This window comes from Eutrigla gurnardus, assembly GCF_963514095.1.
Source record: "Eutrigla gurnardus genome assembly, chromosome: 3".
Taxonomy (NCBI): domain Eukaryota; kingdom Metazoa; phylum Chordata; class Actinopteri; order Perciformes; family Triglidae; genus Eutrigla; species Eutrigla gurnardus.
Window position 1 is genome coordinate 999,808 of NC_139917.1, and position 22,345 is coordinate 1,022,152.

A 22,345-nucleotide genomic window follows, 5' to 3' on the forward strand; every position below is an offset into this window, starting at 1 on the left:
TAAAGGAACATTTCAAAGGCATTTGGTAACAATATAAATATATTGATGTACAAAATATAATAAACAAGGAAGAGACATTTAGGTCATTTTTCTGGTTGTGAGCATTTGGGTGGGTCAGCTGTCACCGTTTCCTGCTTATTTCCTGCTATCATATCTGTCGTGCACTGTTCGTGTGCGTGCGTGTTTGGGGGGGCTTAGTAGCAACGAATTTAATGTATTGATGCAAGTCTAGAAAAAACTGCCATACATTGCATGTGTGTGGGCCTATGTGGACCAGCGGTTCCTGGTTAGCGCAGCTCAGCCAAACGGAACACACAACCTAGATGGAACAGAAACATGGGCTATAGAAGTCCACCACACAAATACGTCTGCTGCGTTTGGGAAGAAATGTATTTTCTTTTCAAATGAGAAAAAGAGGGTTTTAAGAGGATAATCAGTAGCTACTGAACGTGCGGATGTATGCAAATGAATCATAAAAGCGTTTGTGTTTTCTCCAGATATAGCCTACTCGTCCTAAAGTATTCATCTCAAACTATCCTGATTTCTCCTAAAACAGCATTTATTTTCGTTTAAAATATTTTCAAATAAATCAATACAGATATGGGCCTACTGGCCGCAATATGAATATATTAGCCTATCTTACACTATAACTTTAAAAGCTGGAGCAGGATCATCTCACTTTATTCTTGACCTTTTAGGCTAATTGATGCTGTGCATATGTGCGCGTGCCCTCCGCGTGTGTACGCACGCATGCGTGTGCGTGTGTGAGAAAGAGAGAGCGAAAGAGAGAGGGGGGGAGGAGAGAGAGAGAGAGAGAGGGGGGAGAGAGAGAGAGAGAGAGAGAGAGAGAGAGAGAGAGAGAGAGAGAGAGAGAGAGAGAGAGAGAGACAGAGAGACAGACAGACAGCAGGTCTACTTAGCAGGCCCATTGACATTAAAGAGAAGCAAACAGACCTGAAGACGGGGCCAGCGGAGGGGGAGGGGGTTTGCCATTGGCTGACTGATGCTGTTAAGTCAGTTTCTCCTCCCCGGCATCGAGATGACGTAGTCAAATCAGAGTCTCTCTCTCTCATACACACAAGCTGGCTTCACCATAGCTCAGTATGAACTAGCCAGTAGTGACCCAGTGCCGGCCCAGACTGGTCCTGCCTTGCCAAACGGCTCTGAGGCTGACAGCTGCTAGCGGACGCGCAGAGATGAAGACGGGAGGAATCGGCCGCGCGCTGTGAGCGAGTTTGTGAGAGAGGAAGGCGAGGGACAAACGGCGCATGACTTTATAACAACGCGAGGCAAAGGAGCGATGTCTTAAGGGAGGAGGAGTTGTGTGGACACAAACGAGCGGCCTAAAGGGCCACTGTAGACGCGGGACTAGCCGGGATCTAGTCTCCCGCCGCACGGAGTACCGACCGTCACGGTCGCACCGGGCGGGCTGTTTGTGTCGGAGCGCCGCTGGTTACATTCTTCAACATGCAAACAGATCAGGACAACCGTTAAACTCACTGCTGCAGCACCCGAGAAGGACCTGCGTGCGCGTGCAGGAGTGTGTGCGTGTTCGTGTGTCTGTGTGTGTGTGCGTGCGCGTGTTTGTGTGTCACTATGAGCCTCGTCTCGGGCTTCCCTCACCACCCGGTCATGCACCACCACGACAGCCACCACTACTCCCTGCATGCGGCGGCGGCCGGTCGGTGTCACGAGGATACCGGGGCTCCTCCGTACTTCACGAGCTGGCTGATAAGCCACGCGGATATGTCTCCCAGCGAGTACAGTCTCGCGCCCGGCTACAGCCCCGAGTACCATGGCACTAGCGGCGGCGGGTCCACCGGCGGGCTGGACCCCCACCATCACCACCACCACCACTACGGACCCGGCGGCTTGGTTCCGGGGGCCGGCGCCATCTCGGTGAACGGGGCCGCGGTGGGCATGCACCCTCACCACACACACCCCCGGCCCGTGAAGCGGAGACCCACGGCCAACCGGAAGGAGCGGCGGCGGACCCAGAGCATCAACTCGGCCTTCGCGGAGCTCAGGGAGTGTATCCCCAACGTCCCGGCCGACACCAAGCTGTCCAAGATCAAGACGCTGCGGCTGGCCACCAGCTACATCTCCTACCTGATGGACATCCTGGACAAGGACGGACAGCATGGAGACACGCAGGCGTTCAAGGCCGAGCTGAAGAAAACGGAGGCCCGGGAGGAGCGCCGAAAGAGAGAGGCGGTAAGAGCACGTAGCCGGGGAACCCTAATGAATATCTGGGTTTAAATATCAGGAGAGTAGGCTAAATATGAAGCTAGCTGTGATTAGCGGACAGCCCACAACACAACTGGGTACAATCTGTATCATAATAGCGTGTGGAGCCAGAGCAGGCGACGCTTCTCATGTAAATGATGGGAACAGTTCCCTCTTTGGGTCTGGAAGTTAAGGCCTCCGTATTGTGCTGAGCAGCAGACAGCTTGTGGAGGCGACATATCGAGTTTCATCATAATAATGGATCATTAACTTGGCAAATGTCACATTATTCTAGAGAGAAAAGAGAAAACAACTACAACACGTGGCTGACCTAAAATGAGCTAAATTCACAGTGTTTGTGGGGAGAAATTATCAAATGAAACGATAATATTGCTGGTTTCTTTGAACGGCTGATCCCGAGAAGATTAACGAGTGAAGGTCACAGTCGACCCTCCTGGAAAGACCCCCTCTTAATTAGGCCTACTCCTACTGCTAGTCCAAATAAATACAATAATACAGTAGCAGGCTGGTATGAAAACGTTACACTCATTTGGTTCAACGGCCTTCACACTAGCAAAAAAAAAAAAAAAAAACTGACCATAAAAATACATATAAAATGATGTAAAGTCAGCAGGCGTCCTCATAGAACAAACCATACAACTAATTCAATACATAAAAAACAAATTACACTTTTTAAAGATTTTATAAGATCAGTTTGGCCTCAAATCCACTAGCCTACAAATGTAATAATTATAATTAAAATGTTGCTATTTTGAGCTTTTAAATAAATCAAAATGAATTATAAAGAAATTACCAGGCAATTAAATAAATCGAATGCTGCTTTATGTTTTATGTCAACTGTGAATGTACGTAGGATCATGCGCGGCTGTTACTTGTTTTTTAAAAGGATAAATTGGTGTTGAGTCTGGCAGGCTGCTGTGTTGCAGGGGAAAGTGGATAAAGTCGTTCCAGTGTTGTGTCGGTGGGACAAGCTGCTTTTATTGCGCTTTAACGTGCCATCCCGAGCTTAGAATTTCTGCATCACGACAGAAAAATGTCACAATAGATCAAGTTTAAGCAGCTCGGTCAACCATTAACAGAAATATTTTTCATGATCTCATTTATTGCGGACAAAATGTGAATATTCGGCTCTATTACATGTTCAATACTACTACTACTAATAATAATAGTAATAATAATAATAATAATAATCATAATAATAATAGCATTTTTTTTAATTTAAATGGTTATTTTATCATATGCAAGTACCTGCATCCAGGACCATTAGACCATCCAAACAGCATTTGGACCAGCTTCATATGACAATTACATACAAAGTTCCGTCATATTAAACTGAGTGAAGAGTTCAGGAGAGAGAGAGAGAGAGAGAGAGAGAGAGAGAGAGAGAGAGAGAGAGAGAGAGGAGAGAGAGAGAGAGAGAGTAAACAGCAACACAGACGGAGGGTAATCTCACGGCACTATTTTATTCGGGGTTGATAATTTGGAGAAGCCAGTGCAGCATGTATGACTGCTAAGGAGAGAAAGTCGCCTCTACGTTTCTGTTCATGTTTTAGAATAGACATGACCACTGAGTTACTCTTTCTGTCGAAGCGTGTAGCTAAAACACACTAATGGCGGAGTCCAAATGATCGAGTCTCTATAAGAGTAGAGGCAGAAAATTGGTTGCCATCCCCAGACAGCTTGGAGCCAGAAGGGGGCCAGGTTCAGCCGCCACCATTATTCCCTGCGAGCCTTTTTTAATGCTTTCATCTTACGGCAGGCTGTATCCACATCACCTCCGCTGCACGCGAGCCTTGCTTATTTGGCACATTCGCGAGATTTAAACACAGCAGCCGGTTGGTTATATGATCACTCATCATTAGCTGTCTTTTTGTTTCCCACGGCATAGTGAGCATCGGCTCGTCCTTTCTACACGCGTATCTCACAATTGCCGGCTGTCCGGAGCACACATGCACGCGCAGAAACAAACAACATGGGTGATCACGTGGAGCAGGTCAGAAGAGACTCGGAGGGAATAATGATTTCCTGCCCGTCACCTAACTGGCCGCCTATAGGAAGCGTGGTGCGTAGGCCTAATTGAAGCCAGAAAGCAATTTTTCCCCACGTTTCAAACTCTCGATTACTAATAAGTGTGATGTAGCGCTGCTAATAACTCATGTCAGCCCCGGTGTGGAGCCGCAGTCCTGCACGGTCCCACCGACGTGTACCCAGCTCAAGCCCTCGGTGTCCAGCTGCCGATCCTCGGTCTGCTCTCACACTAACGATTAAGTGGTTAGCCCAAGAAGGTGTTTTTTGTCATACTATTTATGCACACTTGATTGAAGGAGTCCCTTGTCAAGACACAAGTCCAGCTCTATGAGTCTGCAGGTGATATCGATTCTACTGTCTTCTCGGCCAAAGCACTACAGCATGTGAAGCTACACGTTGACCAGATAACAGGCGAGAACACAGCTCGCCCTGCACAACAACGGCAACGACATGCAAACACGATGAGCCGTTCATTCAGCTGCGTGCAGGCCTGCAGCATCGCAGCACAAGGAGTTTACTCTGTACTGATTCCAAATAAATGAGAACTGTTTTCTTTAATAGAACAATAAATAAAACAATTCCGTCCGTGTTCGAATCCCCCAAAACGTCCAGAAAGGTCTGGAGTTGATTCCTCACAAACTGGACACCTGAATTAAACCGCAGCTGTAAATGGTGGCGCAGCAGTGCGAGTGCAACCAAACAGTCCCTGAAACAGCCGAGTTTATTAGCTCAAGTCCTCCCGTGTTTGCGAGCTTCGAGGTCACCCTCTTAAATACACTTTAGACCTCCTCCTCTAATTCGGTCGTCCTGCATCAAATATAGGCTACTGGCTGTTAGCTTGTTGATTTTTTAAGGCACATTAAAAGCACATGATATGTCTTCCTGGCAGGCTGGAGGGCTGTGTGCTTGGAAAGTATTTATGACTTATTAAATGAGATGGTTTTTTTAGATGTTTATCAAACGATTATATGAAGTGAACAAACGATCTGTGCTCGTAATGACATTATGATTGGCTGATTCATATCGATGCTGGAATAACGAGATAAAGTAGTGCGAGGGTAAACTCCTCTATCGGTCTTCCTTTATCCACATCCATTATTATTATTATTATTATTATTATTATTATTATTATTATTATTATTGTTGTTGTTGTTGTTGTTGTTGTTGTTGTTGTTGTTGTTTTGAACCGTCGCTGGTTGTCAGAGCAGATCGAGCGGTTCCGGCGCACGAGGCAGCTGCGGCCCACAGACGATGATCTAAAGGAACACAACGCAATAAAAGGAACGGGGATGAACGTGTGTTGGATGTCAGTGGTATGGTTGTGAGCATCATTATGCGCAGCCTCCTCTTGTTCGTAATTACAGACATGTTCTTCTGGCAGCGCTTGCCTTTTATAGGACCTCATGGCTTTAATAACGCACCTGGATCAAAAAAATAAATAAAAAAAAGCCCGCATGTTTGCCAATCAGGTCGACATTTTGTGTCGGGCCTCTGCCTGCCCTCCTACAACCCCACCACTCTTTTTTTTTTATTCATTTGGAGCTGTTTTTCCACACATGGGGAGTTTACCCTGAATTCAAAGATCTGGCACTTTAACGGAAACTGTCTGATCTTTTATTATACGCAGATTTTTGGAAGAGAACCAAGGTATTGAACTGCTGAGCCCTCTTTTATGAAACTCCGATTTTATTCTGTCTTTGTTTTTCTTCAATTAGGCCTACTTCATAAACAGCGAAGAGCCGAACCACTTAAAAGAAAAGCGTTTCATAAACAAACTTAAAAACAATCATGATTGGTGGCGACCGAATATCAAATCCGTTCGGCTGCAGCGAGTAAGAGCTCGAGAATCCTACATTTAAAAGAGCATTGAAGGGTGAACAATACAATGAGAGACGCGTTTACGTGTTTGAGCCAGGCTCATATGTTTGGAGATGATCGTGTTGTTCACTGTGCAAAATTAAAATCCACTACTTCAGCGCTACAGCGGTGCTGGCTCGGACGGACGCAGGCTGGATTAGAGTGTTTACCGAACTGCACAGCGGTTCACCGCCTCGCAGCTGGCGCGGCCAGCGATCACGTTAGCGCCTTTTTGAATGAACGCGGCCGCGGAACCGGGACGCGGCGTCGCGGCGTTCAGGGACGACAAAGTGCCTGGTCGAGCACGAGTCCGAGAATTTCACTGGATGCTTCCGGTTGCTGGGGTTACTGCAGGTGTCATTGTTTTAAGCTTTGTTGGTCAGCCCACACGTCGAATGTTATTATTATTATTATTATTATTATTATTATTATTATTATTATTATTATTATTATTATTATTATAGTGGTTATAATATAATAACAATGCCATTGTGTTTAAACTAATTACAATTATTATTCATAATAATAAAAACACCATGTCTATTGTTAATATTATTTAAATCAACAACAACAACTATAATAACCTCGTTATTTTTAGTATAGTAGTAGTAATAGTAGTAGTTGTAGTAGTGTGGACCAAACGTTTTTAACCATTGTAATTTCCCTCTCCTGCTCATTTGGACGTGTGTTGTGGTATAGAAAATAACTCTCTGCTAAGCTGCTTCCATCGTCAAGTAAAGAAAATTACTATCACAATGCGATTTTACCACGTATTCTGTTGATGTACTTTTAATAGGAACAGCTGGTGGCAGAGGACAACTGCAAGTCTTAACAAAGAGGCTCAGAAAATTATATAAAACGAACATTATTATCATTATTATTAATACAACGTTATTCAATTATTATGTGTAGTATTAGTAATAATAATAATAATTATAATAATAATAATTGTGTAATGTCTTCAATATGAAAAGCTAGATGATTCTGCTCTTTAAAACATAAAATCCTGCCGTTTATTTTACACGGTCGACAGGAAATATGTTATTGATAAAAGCGTTCTGACGGACACACGAACACACACACACACACACACACACACACACACACACACACACACACACACACACACACACGACATATTTGAACATTTCCAACAATGCTGGCAGGTGTGAAACACTCGCAGGTTATTCGTTTATGTTACTTCAGCATTATAAACTAAGAAATCACTGAGGTGCAAAACTTTATGTTGTGGATCACTACTTAAATTGGGCTTGTCCCCAAAACAATGTTATCAGCCTAAACATAACCTTTCGCTCAGAATCATTGTGACATTAAAGCCTCTCTGAATGTATCTGATGTCACTGATGTTAAAGCTTAATGGTTTCTTGGATTTTGTGTTATTAAAAAAACAGTTACAGTCGGTTATGCCGCTTATGTAGCCTAGTGCTTATAAGGCAGCATAACCGACTGTAACAAATAGCCTTCACATTTCCTGTCTCTATTTGATATCAAATGTAGCTTCACGCGGATCCGTGTGCATTAAATAAATCGGATCATGTCGCGTGTGTGTGTGTGCAGGTGGAGGTCCCGAAGACGACATCTTCCTCCTCTTCATCGTCGTCCTCCTCGTCAGCGGGCGATAAGAAGAGTAAAGGACGGACAGGGTGGCCTCAACATGTCTGGGCTCTGGAACTCAAACAGTAGCGCCTCCGCCCTCCTCCCCGCCTCCCCGCCCTTCTTCCCTCCAGCTCTGTCCTCGAGGACACTGATGGGACCGTAATGGCGCTCTGGTGAACTGAAGGGATGTTGACTTCACGGAACGGCGGTTGGAGTTCCTCATAGAACCTTCCATCAGCGGGTTGTTTCTGCGTCCTGAAGACGTCACACATTCAGCGGTCTCTTCTATAAGTGACGATCTCAATTGAAAACACATTTAAAGTATTTAATGTACGTAGCCTACGGATTCACGACATGGAAATATTGTTAACGGAAGTGTTGGGATGGGTTTATTTAAATATATAGCCTGTGAGGTCAGTGTGCACGAGCACGGAGGAGCAGCTGTTATTTGGGTTGAAGGGGATAGACGCGGTCAGATAATCAGGTCGTGAATCAACAGGATTAAATGCGCCCGGTTTAAGCAGCTCTGATCACTCGTTGTAATGAAACGGGTGCTATTTGGTGGATGGGAAGTGCGCCGAATTAAAGAGTGGTGTATAAAAGCTCCGAGGTTGTGTTCTAGCAGATGTATGCCCCCCCAGAAAAATAGATCCATGTTATTGTGAGCGGAGTGCGGCGGACGGAGCCTCCCACGTTGGGGTCAGTGCGGAAGCATTTCTTTCTCTTTCCTCCGAACACCCCCACGCTTCCACCACACGCACACAATAACACGCACACGTCCGGGGTGTTGACGTGCTCTCTGCTTTATTTAACGGAATGTATTTATGTGCAATGCGGCTGTCAGGAGGTCCCAAACAGCCGACTGACAGCGGACATTTACTGGCCTTTGATAAAACGACGAGGTGTATGTGAAGTTCTCTCTCTCTCTCTCTCTCTCTCTCTCTCTCTCTCTCTCTCTCTCTCTCCCTCTCTCTCTCTCTCTCTCTCTCTGTCTGTCTGTCTGTCTCTCTCTCTCTCTACCTTTTCTGTCTCTACAGTTTAGGGTTTGTAAATGTAATGACGTCACAAAAATGAGTGTCCATGTCGTGGTGTGAAAATGTGGTGAGCGGCCTAACAAGGCTTTTGTGGTATGTATACAGTGTCGTGAATTGAATAAAATCGCCACCTGGTTACATGGTAACTGACGCAAACTGCCTGGTTTCTTACTGTGAATGGGTCGATCAGTGTGTGGAGGATTCAGACATAACGAGGGGACGATATCCACATGTGTTCTTACAGGGAACCAAAATCATCAGCCTTAAAGTGTAAGTTTGGCGGAAATTGAAAATAAAGCTATTTTCTGAATGAAAATACATCAACTAAGCCGGGGAGGAAGTAATTTTCGCTCATCACGCAGTTCAGAGCTAGCACGGGCGGGAGCTAGAGTCCAAAATCGCAAACAGTGGGTTAGCATGGGGCCTACAGCCACACGCTTTCAAAATTGCATTTTTAAACCACTAACATTGCTCAAAACAGCGCCAAACCTCGTCAGCAGCTTGCTCTGGGTGTCTACACATAAAACGAAGCACCAACAACTCAGTTCATGAACCCGAAGTTTATAACAGAAGACAGTTAAGAACACTCACCAATTCTACCCCTGCCAGCTCCTCGCGAAGGATAGTCCGTAAGTGTCGATTACCGAACGCAATGCAAAACGAGGGAGACCACTGAAGATTTCGCCCAGAATAAAACGAGTATACTTTTAAATTAGTGGCAGTTTGGCCAAATATAAGTTAATAACAGTGGGTAAAACGTCGGGATGGTTTGTATACAATTCCAATCAGTTCAAGACAGCAGCCCTATCTGAAGCACATAAATGTCACGCGAGATCTCACACGGGAACACGAGAGCTAATCTCGTGCTCGTTTTGCATTGCGTTCGGTAATCGACACTTACGGACTATCCTTCGCGAGGAGCTGGCAGGGGTAGAATTGGTGAGTGTTCTTAACTGTCTTCTGTTATAAACTTCGGGTTCATGAACTGAGTTGTTGGTGCTTCGTTTTATGTGTAGACACCCAGAGCAAGCTGCTGACGAGGTTTGGCGCTGTTTTGAGCAATGTTAGTGGTTTAAAAATGCGATTTTGAAAGCGTGTGGCTGTAGGCCCCATGCTAACCCACTGTTTGCGATTTTGGACTCTAGCTCCCGCCCGTGCTAGCTCTGAACTGCGTGATGAGCGAAAATTACTTCCTCCACGGCTTAGTTGATGTATTTTCATTCAGAAAATAGCTTTATTTTCAATTTCCGCCAAACTTACACTTTAAAGTTCTCCCTATTTCAAAGAGGGAAACTAACCAAAAAGAAACAACTAAAAATCAGTTTCACTTTCATGACCAAAACGCCTATAAGTGTAGAATTGTGCAGGGGGGCTCAAAAATAGATTCATCACTTTGAATGGGTGTCAGATAAAGGCCTACAAATATTTTTAACTCATTATAATAATAATACATTTTATTTATAGAGCACTTATCAAAACAAACTTAGAAGAAATAAAATACCAAGGTGGATGATAAATAACATTTCAAGATTCAAATATATAAACAAGAAATGTAAAACAACAGGCAACTCAGATAAAGTCAGGATCTGCTGTCTGATCAAATAAAAAATACCTCGACAGGCCTCGGACCTTGATATATATATAGACGACCATATGATCTTTTACAGGAGAAAACATCGTTTATTTTTGGTGTGGTGCTAATAAAATGAATTGTGCTATTCAAAAGTAAAATTTATTTGCCTCCTCACTTTCTTTCTGTGTTTTTATTTTTTTTGACTATTTCACTTTAAGTTATTTTCATGGATAAAATGTGATTGTTTTTCTCAATTTACAGTAAGTGAAAATTAGGGTTTTCCCTCTATTTACAGTTATTAATCAAACAGCAACATCAATAACTCAGATGTATTTGTTATATTAAACATTGAATTAAAAAACCTGCCAATCTAGTACAGGGTGCAGGATCCATTCATGGGCCTAATTAACGCCTAAATTACAGATTAGGCTTTACACAGAGTGCATGAGGCGACTTTAAAATCATAAAGATACAAGGTGAAATATTAAAAATATTACCCAACCCGGACTGTTAACCTCCATCGGATCTTGCAGAGAGTTTCACCTTTACTCGTCAATCATTTCCTGGTTGGTGGGTGATTACAATAGACTATTTGTTTTCCCACTGAAGTAAGCCGTTTCGGTAGCTGAGTCCCCTGTTGTATGTGCTGGACTCCATCGCAAAGCATCTGTGTTGTGGACTGCGTCATAACCGAGGAATGATGGTACAGAAAATACTTCAGGTTAGAAAGAAATCCTTGAATCAACACCTTTTTAGACTTTATTCGTAGGGCAATGACTATACTTTATGTATAAATATGAACAATGTGTATAAATAAACCAGCGGCCACAAAGGGGCCACACTTTGCACAGCAGTATTAAGCGGAGGGTCCAGGGGTCCAGCCCCAGGAGAAAGTGGGGAAAAAATGACACAGAAATTCTGCATTCTGGTGCGTAAATACCCACAAAACTTATGTCACAGAAAATCAGCTGGGACCAGAACTGTCTGTGAAGAGGTGCTCAGAAAATTCAGACAACAATGATGCTGGAAAGGACAAGGAAAAGTCCCAACAACCCCGACACCTAAACCCAAGATCAAAGTCGTGAGCTCGTGGTCCTCGTCACACAAAACTACTTTCACCCTTGTAGACGAGAGTCTTGATTGTTTTCATGGTGGTTTTTACACTTCACGACTACTACTTCACTGTACAAGACCCTCAATCTGGAATCCCAGATAAACTCTCCAAATTAGGTTTTGTCAAGAAAACAAATACAAGAAGTGATGTAGGTGAAGCACGCTTGTTAAAAATGCCTGCTGTCCTAAAAAAGACCTTCCCACACAACAAACTGCATTGTCAATCACATTTCAAAAGAGGCGTATTTTGTCGTGGATTACGTTTGGTTGTGACGTGTCACAAATTAGTTTCAAACAAGTTCGCAGAAGTCCAAATGGGGGGGGGGCAGTATTTTCACCCAGGAGACTGCTGTTAATGTACCCTTCATTTTGTAGTAATTTTAAGTCAAACCATCACGTTTTTTATGAAACCTAACCATGCAGTTGTGTTGCCGAAACCTATGTAGTTTGAGCATTTTTTGTCATTTTTAGTCATTACCGTTTAAAATAAGTTTCCCTGGAAGTGTAATTGAGAGTGCAGAGTAGCTGTATGGGGGTATATAAACGGGTTCACATATTGGGCTGACTTCTCACGTCCTTACTATTTCCTCTACACTCACTGGCCACTTTATTAGGTACACCTGTCCAACTGCCTGTCAACGCAAATTTGTTAACAAAAGTGTCATAATGTTAAGACTTTATTTATTTGATTTGCTTGCTCTGGTTCTGTTGTTCATTTAATGGTTTGATTAAAATGCTAAATAGTAATAGTAACATTTTTTTTTACAAAAAAGCATAAAAATAAGGCTTTTATGAAAACATTAAATCACCTAGTCTCACTTTGTCCCACAGCAACATTCTTTGACACATTTGAGCGTTTAAAAATGTACTTGAAAGTAACGCAATAGTTACTTTCCATAGTAACTAATTACTTTCATAATTTGTAACTCAGTAACTAATTCAGTTACTTTTGGGAGAAGTAACTAGTAACTGTAACCAATTACTTTTTTAAAGTAACGTGCACAACACTGGATAGAACACATGGCTACGATGGGTGGTGGTTGAGTTGTTATGACTTCCTCAATGGACTTCCTCTATGGACTCCCACAGATAGACCCCCTTGTCTTTGTTCGACAGTCTAGACTCCCATAGATTGACTCCCTTGTCTTTGTTCAACTGTCTAGACTCCCGCAGATTGACTCCCTTGTCTTTGTTCAACTGTCTAGACTCCCGCAGATTGACTCCCTTGCCTTTGTTCAACTGTCTAGACTCCCACAGATAGACTCCCTTGTCTTTTTCTGACAATCTAGACTCCCAAAGATAGACTCCCTTGTCTTTGTTCGACAGTCTAGACTCCCGCATATAGACTCCCTTGTCTTTGTTCATCAGTCTAGCCTCCCACAGATAGACTCCCTTGTCTTTTTCCGACAGTTTAGACTCCCACAGATAGACTCCCTAGTCTGTCTAGACCGCCACATATAGACTCCCTTGTCTGTCTAGACTGCCACATATAGACTCCCTTGTCTTTGCTCGACAATCTTCGTTCGACTGTCCTGATGCTGCGGCTGACGCATAGTGAGTGCTTGGTTTACCTCATGCAGGGCATGAGGCTAACCCTCTCCAATCAACTCTATTGAATACAGCTGAGATGGCCGGAACTAGGTAATTGCCCACTCAGTATGAATAGCTTTACAGGAATTTACACAACAAGGTATCTAGACAAAACTAAATATTATAACTAGCTCTACTCAAAGAGTGCCTAAACCCAAATCTACAATTAGTTTCTGACTTACCAACAAGATAAAATGCAGCTTCTTTCCTTTCTTCAGACAAAATGTAGTTATCAAATGCCCCAGCTGACATAAGGTGCTAAAACATCCTGTGACATGCTGAAAAGTGATGTTTGTAGCAAGCTACAGGCATTTTGTTAGCGTTTCAGTCCTTGGTTGCATTTTGCAGTGCAGATTGTTTTTCCCCACAGGTGGGCATGTTCCACTCCTTTTTATTATTTCAGAAAGAAATATGTTGTGTAAGTCGTAATTATAAAGACAACACACCCTAAAGTTTCATAAGTGGTGTCTCTCTCTGAAGCTACAGTGTACCAGGATGTAACATTACTCACACTAACAACAGGTTTCTCTGTGTGTTGGGTACCAGGATGTAACGTTACTATAACAACAGGTCTCTCTGTGTGTTGGGTACCAGGATGTAACGTTACTATAACAACAGGTCTCTCTGTGTGTTGGGTACCAGGATGTAACGTTACTCACACTAACAACAGGTCTCTCTGTGTGTTGGGTACCAGGATGTAACGTTACTATAACAACAGGTCTCTCTGTGTGTTGGGTACCAGGATGTAACATTACTCACACTAACAACAGGTCTCTGTGTGTTGGGTACCAGGATGTTTATTGTTTATTGTTTATTGTTTATTGGATCCCCATTAGTTGTCACCATGGTGACGACTATTCTTCCTGGGGTCCCTAAAGAGCAAGACAAATAACAGTTCAAATAAATCACAAAAAATGCAAAATACAAAATAAAATAACAAACAATTAGATTATTCCCATAAAAAAAACTCAGATCATGAAATAAAAATAAAAATACTTAGATGACTCGGCAAATATGAGTATATGTATACATCCATAATGTGTGCATACACACACCCACTCACTTACATCAAATGTAACATTACTATAACAACAGGTCTGTCTGTCTCTCTGTGTGTCGGTACCAGGATGTAACATTACAATAACAATAGATCTCTGTGTGTGTTGGGTACCAGGATGTAACGTTACTCACACTTACAACAGGTCTCTCTGTGTGTTGGGTACCAAGATGTGACGTTACTATAACAACAGGTCTCTTCTGTGTGTTGGGTACCAGGATGTAACGTTACTATGACAACAGGTCTCTCTGTGTGTTGGGTACCAGGATGTAATGTTACTATAACAACAGGTCTCTCTGTGTGTTGGGTACCAGGATGTAACGTTACTATAACAACAGGTCTCTCTGTGTGTTGGGTACCAGGATGTAACATTACTCACACTAACAACAGGTCTCTGTGTGTTGGGTACCAGGATGTTTATTGTTTATTGTTTATTGTTTATTGGATCCCCATTAGTTGTCACCATGGTGACGACTATTCTTCCTGGGGTCCCTAAAGAGCAAGACAAATAACAGTTCAAATAAATCACAAAAAATGCAAAATACAAAATAAAATAACAACAAACAATTAGATTATTCCCATAAAAAAAACTCAGATCATGAAATAAAAATAAAAATACTTAGATGACTCGGCAAATATGAGTATATGTATACATCCATAATGTGTGCATACACACACCCACTCACATACATCAAATGTAACGTTACTATAACAACAGGTCTCTCTGTGTGTCGGTACCAGGATGTAACATTACTATAACAACAGGTCTCTGTGTGTGTTGGGTACCAGGATGTAACATTACTATAACAACAGGTCTCTGTGTGTGTTGGGTACCAGGATGTAACGTTACTCACACTAACAACAGGTCTCACTCTTCCTGGCTGATTCGTTATGGAACATTGCTAAGTTAGCTAGCTAGTTAACCAAGCTAACGACCGAGGACATTGTTAGAGACGAGAGATTTAGTTCACTGAGCGGTTTCACACAAAACAAAATATATTGTGTAAAATATTATGACGAACTGAGACTTTCTTGACTTGCAAAATCATCTTTTAATTTGACAAACGTGTAATTCATGGTAGGATTCAAACAGGATCAAAAAAGACTTTCTCTCACATATGACTAGCGTACACACACTACATTGCCAAAAGTATTCACTCACCTGCCTTGACTCGTATATGAACTTAAGTGACATCCCATTCTTAATCCATAGGGTTAAATATGATGTCGGTCCACCCTTTGCAGCTATAACAGCTTCAACTCTTCTGGGAAGGCGGGTGGCATCCTATCACAGTACTATGCTGGAATTCACTGAGCTCCTGAGAGCGACCCATTATTTCACAAATGTTTGTAGAAACAATCTGCATGCCTAGGTGCTTGCTTTTCCAAAAAAGGTCCAATGGCAGAGACCAAAATGGTCAGGACTTTCCTAAAAAAAAATGAAAATGACACGTGGAGAGTCATGGTTGGTTTAAATAATATTTTCTTCCTTTTTCTCGTGCTAGTAGCATTTGCTGTCATGAAGAGATGATAGATAAAGAAATGCCATTCCTCATGCATACCGGTACATCCTTGTTACTGGAGAGCGAGATAATGAATCACTGATGACCACAACAACACCCCAATAGAGAAGCATCATCCCTGGTAATATAGCCTTAATTAAATAATTCTATTAACTTATGAACTAATGCAGAATACAATTATTCACAATCATAAGAGACATTTTTAAGCATAGTTGCATGACGTAAAGTGCTCTAGTGACAAACAGAAGCTCTGTAGTCGAGCATGAGTGTGAGATTACTATGATTTAATGACTTGTTTCTACACCCTGACACAGTTACAATTCTGTGGGGTGAATATTTTTTGAGGTTTGTGGGCAATAAATAATCCCAAACTTGTACCCAGTCAAACCCATTAACAAATAACCTCCCTGTCATTTTGTTACGCTGAGAGTCTCACACGTTCGACCAACCCCGCAGAACATTTATTGACATGCTTCACATTGCCACGGTATCTGATGGAGCTGTCACTCAGTTCTCCATTGATAAGGCCTTATCTGGTGGCTTGGTCGGTATGTCGTTGGAGGGAGACGGAGGGGGAAAAGATCTTGAGAGGATTTTTCTCGTCCTGACAAAGACTAACACGAGTTAGAGTCTGGCCTCAGGTGAAGACAGGAGAGCAGATAATAGTGAAGGAGCTGGCGTCAGACAGAGTTGAAAACACGACGACTGCGACACACGGGCACACACACACACACACGCACACACACACGCACACTGACACACACACGACACACAGACACACACTTATATACACACACACAATTCAGCCAAGGGAAGCCATATATTACGGTATATCAATGGTTATCATTTTCTAAGGCCCACAGTTAAAAGAAAAATATACTACACTGTTTCATACCACCGCTATGATTTCTAGTAGACATTTAACAATGATCGTTATCAATGTATACCTGAAAGTTAAATACAATGTGTTCCCTGTCTCCTGCCAAATGATATTCCTGTACAGCTAAATTACTAAAACTATGTTTTATGGGAAACATATTTTTTCCGAGACCAAGCAGTTACAGTTTAAGCTTTAGCTGAAATTGGGATTAATTTCTGAGACAAGATAAGCAGGCAGGACATAACGTTGGGAGGAATTTGTTATGATCATTGAAAAGATTAGCTTACGACCTTCTGCAGCTCTGTGCAGAGTTGAAGTAGCAGATTGATTGATGGATGGAAGTCATGATATTATTGGATGAAACTGGTTGGCACACGCTGATGTAAGCATGCATCATATTTTTCCAGGAAGAAAATAGGCCTATAGATTTTTTTTAATATAAAAATACAAAGAAATTGATTGTTTTTTTCATATTTTGTTAAATAGGTGAACAATATCACTGGGAATGCAATCTAAAAGGGCACTTCAGTCTTGGCTTCACTTTACAGAACCGGAGGTTGCCGTCTGGCGTTGGCTGTGTAGTCACTGTAGACTACGAATTGACTGGAGGAGTCATGTTAGCGGGCTGGCCTGAGTCTCTAAGCCTATATGTCACCTTTAAGTGTAAATCTTTCCTGAGTGCTTATACATGGCAGCCATTCAAATATCGCAGTCCAATGTCTCCTTTGACTTCTCGGAGAGACCATGACAGAAATTTCATTCTTTTGCTCTCTTCCATCCATCGTCTACCGTTTATCCTGTATCTGGGGTCGTGGGGGGCTAGAGCCAATCCCAGCTGACAAAGGGCGAAGGCAGGGTTCATCCTGGACAGGTAACCAGTCTATCACAGGGCTAACATGTAGAGACAGACAGGTAACCAGTCTATCACAGGGCTGACATGTAGAGACAGACAGGTAACCAGTCTATCACAGAGCCGACATGTAGAGACAGACAGGTAACCAGACAGATTCACACTCAAATTCACACCTACGGGACATTTAGAGTCATCAATGAACCTATTATTCTACTCTCTTGATCATGCAAATCAAGCAATAAAGCACAAAATGATTCTGTATCAAATAGAGACATACAAAACCTGGTATTCCCTTTTGGAGGACCAAAAGGATTTGTAGAGCAACGGTGTCAAACTCATTTTGATTCATGGGCCACATCCAGCCCAATTGGATCTCAAAATCTCAAATCAATACATAATAATCTATTAATAACAACATCTCCAAGGTCTCTCCTTTCTTCAGTAGTGTAAACAAGTACAAGTGGATTCTGAAAAAATTATTCATGAACAAAACAGATGATGAACAGCCTGAGAAAGTTAAGTGCATGCAATGAAGCTACTCATTGACAATAGCTTACACAATGTTCAATACATTTAAAAACAATGATTAGTCATTGTTGTTTCAGAGAACTGTATTCTGGGTGAAAAAAGTCTCTGAAGCAGCATTTAATGTGAAGTGGGCTTCTCACTGTTTAACTTGCTCCTGTAATGTTTTTTTTGTTTTTTTTGCTTCATAGTTTGTCCAATTTACTCTTATAAATCGAAGAAAGGCATCAGCACGGCTCCTCGGCCTAACCGCTTTACTTCGGTGTGGTATGGCCGACCATAGGTTCATCAGTCACACTAACAAGGATTCAGGCCTCTGGTTCAGACAACTACCCCATAGCGTGATCCATCCACAACGACTTGCAACACAGCGCTTCCTGATGCAAGATATAGTGATGCCCAAAAACGATTCACTCCATTTGCAACACCTTCCCTTTACTCGATCACTGCTGGATCATTGACACTGACCTTATGGGCCCAGTCCACCCCGACCAGGTCTAGCCCGACCCAGTCTAGCATCTCAGTCTCATCAACAATGAATATATCCAGTTGAGACTGCAACAAATGACTTAACTTTGTTCTTAGTTTGACTTTCCAAATCAGTGTTGAAATTACACTGTGGCTGTCGGAACATCTCTGTCTCCTATAAAGTTATTACGTTCCCGTACAACTAATCTGCACTCTCAATTATGTTTCCTATTTTTTTCCGGAGCACAGACAGTTTAAAACAGTTTGAAACACGGGGTTAACGAAGAAAACAAAGCAAAAAATGCTACCAAACTTTATAAAGTTTAGTAAAAACATGGTTGGGCTTTAAATGACAAACAAAATAAAAATGCAAAAATAACTTGGTCCATACAAAATGACTTGGTCCACCAGGGACACGAGCAGCAGTTTGTGGAAGCCCTGTGTTTTTTGACTTGTCCACCTTCTGCACACTTGTTTGAAACTTATTTCTGATACATCGAGAGCAAATGTAATCCATGTAATCCACGGGCGGCTGTGGCTCAGATGTAGAGCAAGTCCTCAAATCAGAAGATTGGTGGTCCTTGGGCAAGATACTGACCCCCAAACCTGCCCCTGAAGGCTGTGCCATCGGTGTGTGAATGTGTGATTGTTGACATGTGGCATGAAGTGCTTTCAGTGGTCTAAGACTAGAAATTCAGAAATTTGGGTTAATTTACCATGAACAACAAAATAGCAACAAAATACGTTTCCCTTGAAACTAGGGGTGTAGCATACTCGTACCGAAAATTTACAGTACGGGACGTTTTTTCAGCATAAGACATCCTTTCGGTACTTCCTGTTAACCAAACAGCTGTTTGTTTGTACTCCTTGCACATGTGGAACAGAAATTCTGGAGTGCGTGTTTTAGTCAGAAAGCTTTGGCAGCTGTAACATGCTAGTTGGTCAAGCTTGGGGATAGCCTGGTGCTCGGTGGACAAGGATTTGTGTCAAACTGTATGATGACATCAAACTGAAGTCTGGTTCATCTGTGGATACACTTCAAACTTTTAACTAAAGACAGCATCACGTGAATGTGTCAATTTTGTATCGGAAGAAAATGACTGCTCCCCGTATTTCAAACCCTGCTTGTCTGTGAAAAGTACAGGTACAATCATAATTGTTCAAAAAAATTGCCCAAACATTTGAAATGTTTGATAAGACTCCATGTTGCACCATCAAAGGCAATGTAACAACACATTTGTGCATTAAAGAGAGTGAGACATGAGGAGCCCGGTTCATAGCAGCACTGTCACAGACCAAACTCATCTCTCTTCACATCTGTCTGTCTGTCTGTCTGTCTGTCTGTCTGTCTGTCTGTCTGTGCAGCCGACTGGTCAACATGATAGATGACTACGGCTGCAATAGAATTTTCCCCTGTGATAATACCAAAACATCTGGCAGCCATTACTCCATGCAGACCCCTCCCTTGCTCCCTCAACCCTCCTCCTCCTTCCTTTCCCACCTCCCAATCATTTTGTGCTGCAGTGTTTCCCCTCCACAAGGGGGCCACCTTCCTAGCAAGCAACTCGGATATATTCGGCTTGAAGGCCCACGAGATAGGAGTGACGCTGAACGGTTGCTGACCTCTGTGTGAAGACTGTGCAACATTATGTTGCTGCTTCACATCAGTGACTAGAGACACGCTCTGCATGCTACTTCTGACGCTGATTGAGTTGTGCATGGATTAGAAAATTGTGTGAAAAAAGCAGTGTTGGAGGTAGAATGGAGGGGAAAAAAGGATGATGAAGAAGAAGGGGAGGAGAAGAAAAGAGATGTGGGGAGAGAAGGAAATCAGAGAAGAGGGTGGGCCCTTGGCAGCCTTTGAAACAATCCCCCAGGTCACTCTATTCACCCCATAACTGCTATGACGCAACACTTTGCACACACACACACACACACACACACACACATACACACAGGCGTGCACTCACACCACATAAGAGACAGATAGGGCTTTCCATCAAAAAAGACTATGACAAAATGTGTTTTTTCTTCTTCTAATCAACCTTCGCCATGAGGGGGAAGTATTGGATTCATTAGCTGCCAAACCAAAGACAGCCAGCCCATTGTTCTCCTTTTATAGATGATAGGAGAAAACGGAAAGAGAAAAAAGAAAGAAACAGGAATAGAGAAAAAACATGATCTGGAGAATTTATAGTTTCTTACCATATGGAGCCTACTTTCAATTAGGCCTGTGGAGAGCAATCAACAGCACAGCATGGGGACACAACATGGGTCATGCTGCCTTCTCGTCCCGTTCGGTGCAAACACAACCAACACAAAGTAATAGGGTTTCTTTGTGTTTTATTCTGTTGACTTACTTAGTGACGTTTTCATTTCGGAGCCGTTGAGGGAGCAATGGTGACGTGAAGAATAAACGCTGCCATTGTCATTTATGTACAAACATGTGTTAAATCCAAGGTTGCTTTTTGTGCAGCTGCCGCACCAGCAGACTTCAGAGCAGCTTGTGTGACGCTCCTAAACGCATCCTGCATCCTCCACCATATAATACAGTTTTGTTCTTTGGTTTTCTTACATAGCAAAAATGGGACTACAAAGTGTATTTAGTTGCACAACCCTGTTGTAGCCTATAATGACAATAAATTCATTTTCTTCATTCTCAAATGCCATTTGAGTTTTGCAACACCTTATTCATTTGTTTTTAAATTGGTGTGTTTGAGTCCATCTCACGTAAGATTACAAAATATTTTTTAATCAAATAGCCAACGAATATAACACGCATCTTCCAGTAAAACAAGGAAAACAACTCAACTAAAAGTAGTTCTATATATTTTCCAATAACATATTCATATTGCTTTTTTTTATAATCTTCTCCTAACAACAGGATAAAATGATCAACTTGCTCTTACTGCATCATCCACATCTACAAAATTGCTCCCCAAGTAAAGTTTTGCACGGTTCTCAGTAGAAAGGTCAACGTTTCCTTTATCATGCAGACAGCACAAATCTCAGCGTTATTCTCCGTATCATAGTCACGTTACCAGGCTAAATGTTCGCAGACCATTTCTCTCAACTCGCAACTACTTTTTAATGACCTTTTTAAATGCGTACATATAAAGAGACACACATGTACCTAAACATCCAATCCATTATATATATCCATTCAGTATTATTGTATTATTTAACTAACGCAACGCTTAACGTTTTATTTCTTATTTTATTGACGGTCATTGGTGCTTTATATGTATACTATTTAACCACACCTATTGTTACCCCTACTTGTGTACACGATAGTCCTGTCTGTTCTTTCCCGTCATTTGTCCTTGTTACTTGACTCAAATAACTGTGCAGTCTGCAGGTATACAGTATGTGGAGTTATGTATCTCTGTGCATTTATGTTCGTTTTATGAAATGCTTTTTGGTTGATGTTGCTTCCTGATCTTGCAGCGTACGTTTTTTTTGGAGACATGTTCAGTCTTACCTCACTGCAGTCACATGGGCCAACATGTGTTAATGAGCCTGGCTTCCACCGGGAATCATTCCATTCAATCATTTCGGGTCATGGACTTGAACATAGCAGACCGCTTTAATGCTTGCAACATTTTGTTCTGTCTTCCATTTTCATGCTCAGAATCCACTGCACAGGTCCCAACTTTCTCTTTCCGAACCATAACCAGGATGGCTCCAGATATTATCTATGTGCCGAGCTCCAAACGGGACCCCTGAAGTTTGAATAAATAAGTTGTGAAGTCAGACTCACAAATATTTTACAGCCTGTATGAAAGGGATAAAAAAGCAGGTGATTTTAACAAACTCTGTGGTTGTTTTAGATTGTTTAATACAATCTGAGTGTTTTTACAATAAAAAAGACGGAACACTGAAAAGGCGACTTTGCAAAGTTCAAGTTTTTCTTTCGGAAAAGCTAATGAAATGAACCCAGTGTCAGAATGTATACTGTAAGAAAACAGTGCACTTCACTA

General features: G+C 42.2%; 1 protein-coding gene and 1 long non-coding RNA gene across 2 annotated transcripts in view; one reads left to right on the plus strand and one right to left on the minus strand.

Annotated features, from left to right (window-relative positions):
• The window catches only part of LOC311010493, a 315,498-nt gene that overhangs the window by 105,909 nt on the left and 187,244 nt on the right, over positions 1-22,345 (minus strand). The window lies entirely within an intron of this gene.
• hand2 (heart and neural crest derivatives expressed 2) lies at positions 1,122-8,906 on the plus strand. The gene is made up of 2 exons (XM_084004998.1): positions 1,122-2,214; positions 7,711-8,906. The coding sequence occupies exons 1-2, from the start codon at positions 1,597-1,599 to the stop codon at positions 7,834-7,836; spliced, it is 744 nt and encodes a 247-aa protein (XP_083861124.1). The 5' UTR covers positions 1,122-1,596; the 3' UTR covers positions 7,837-8,906.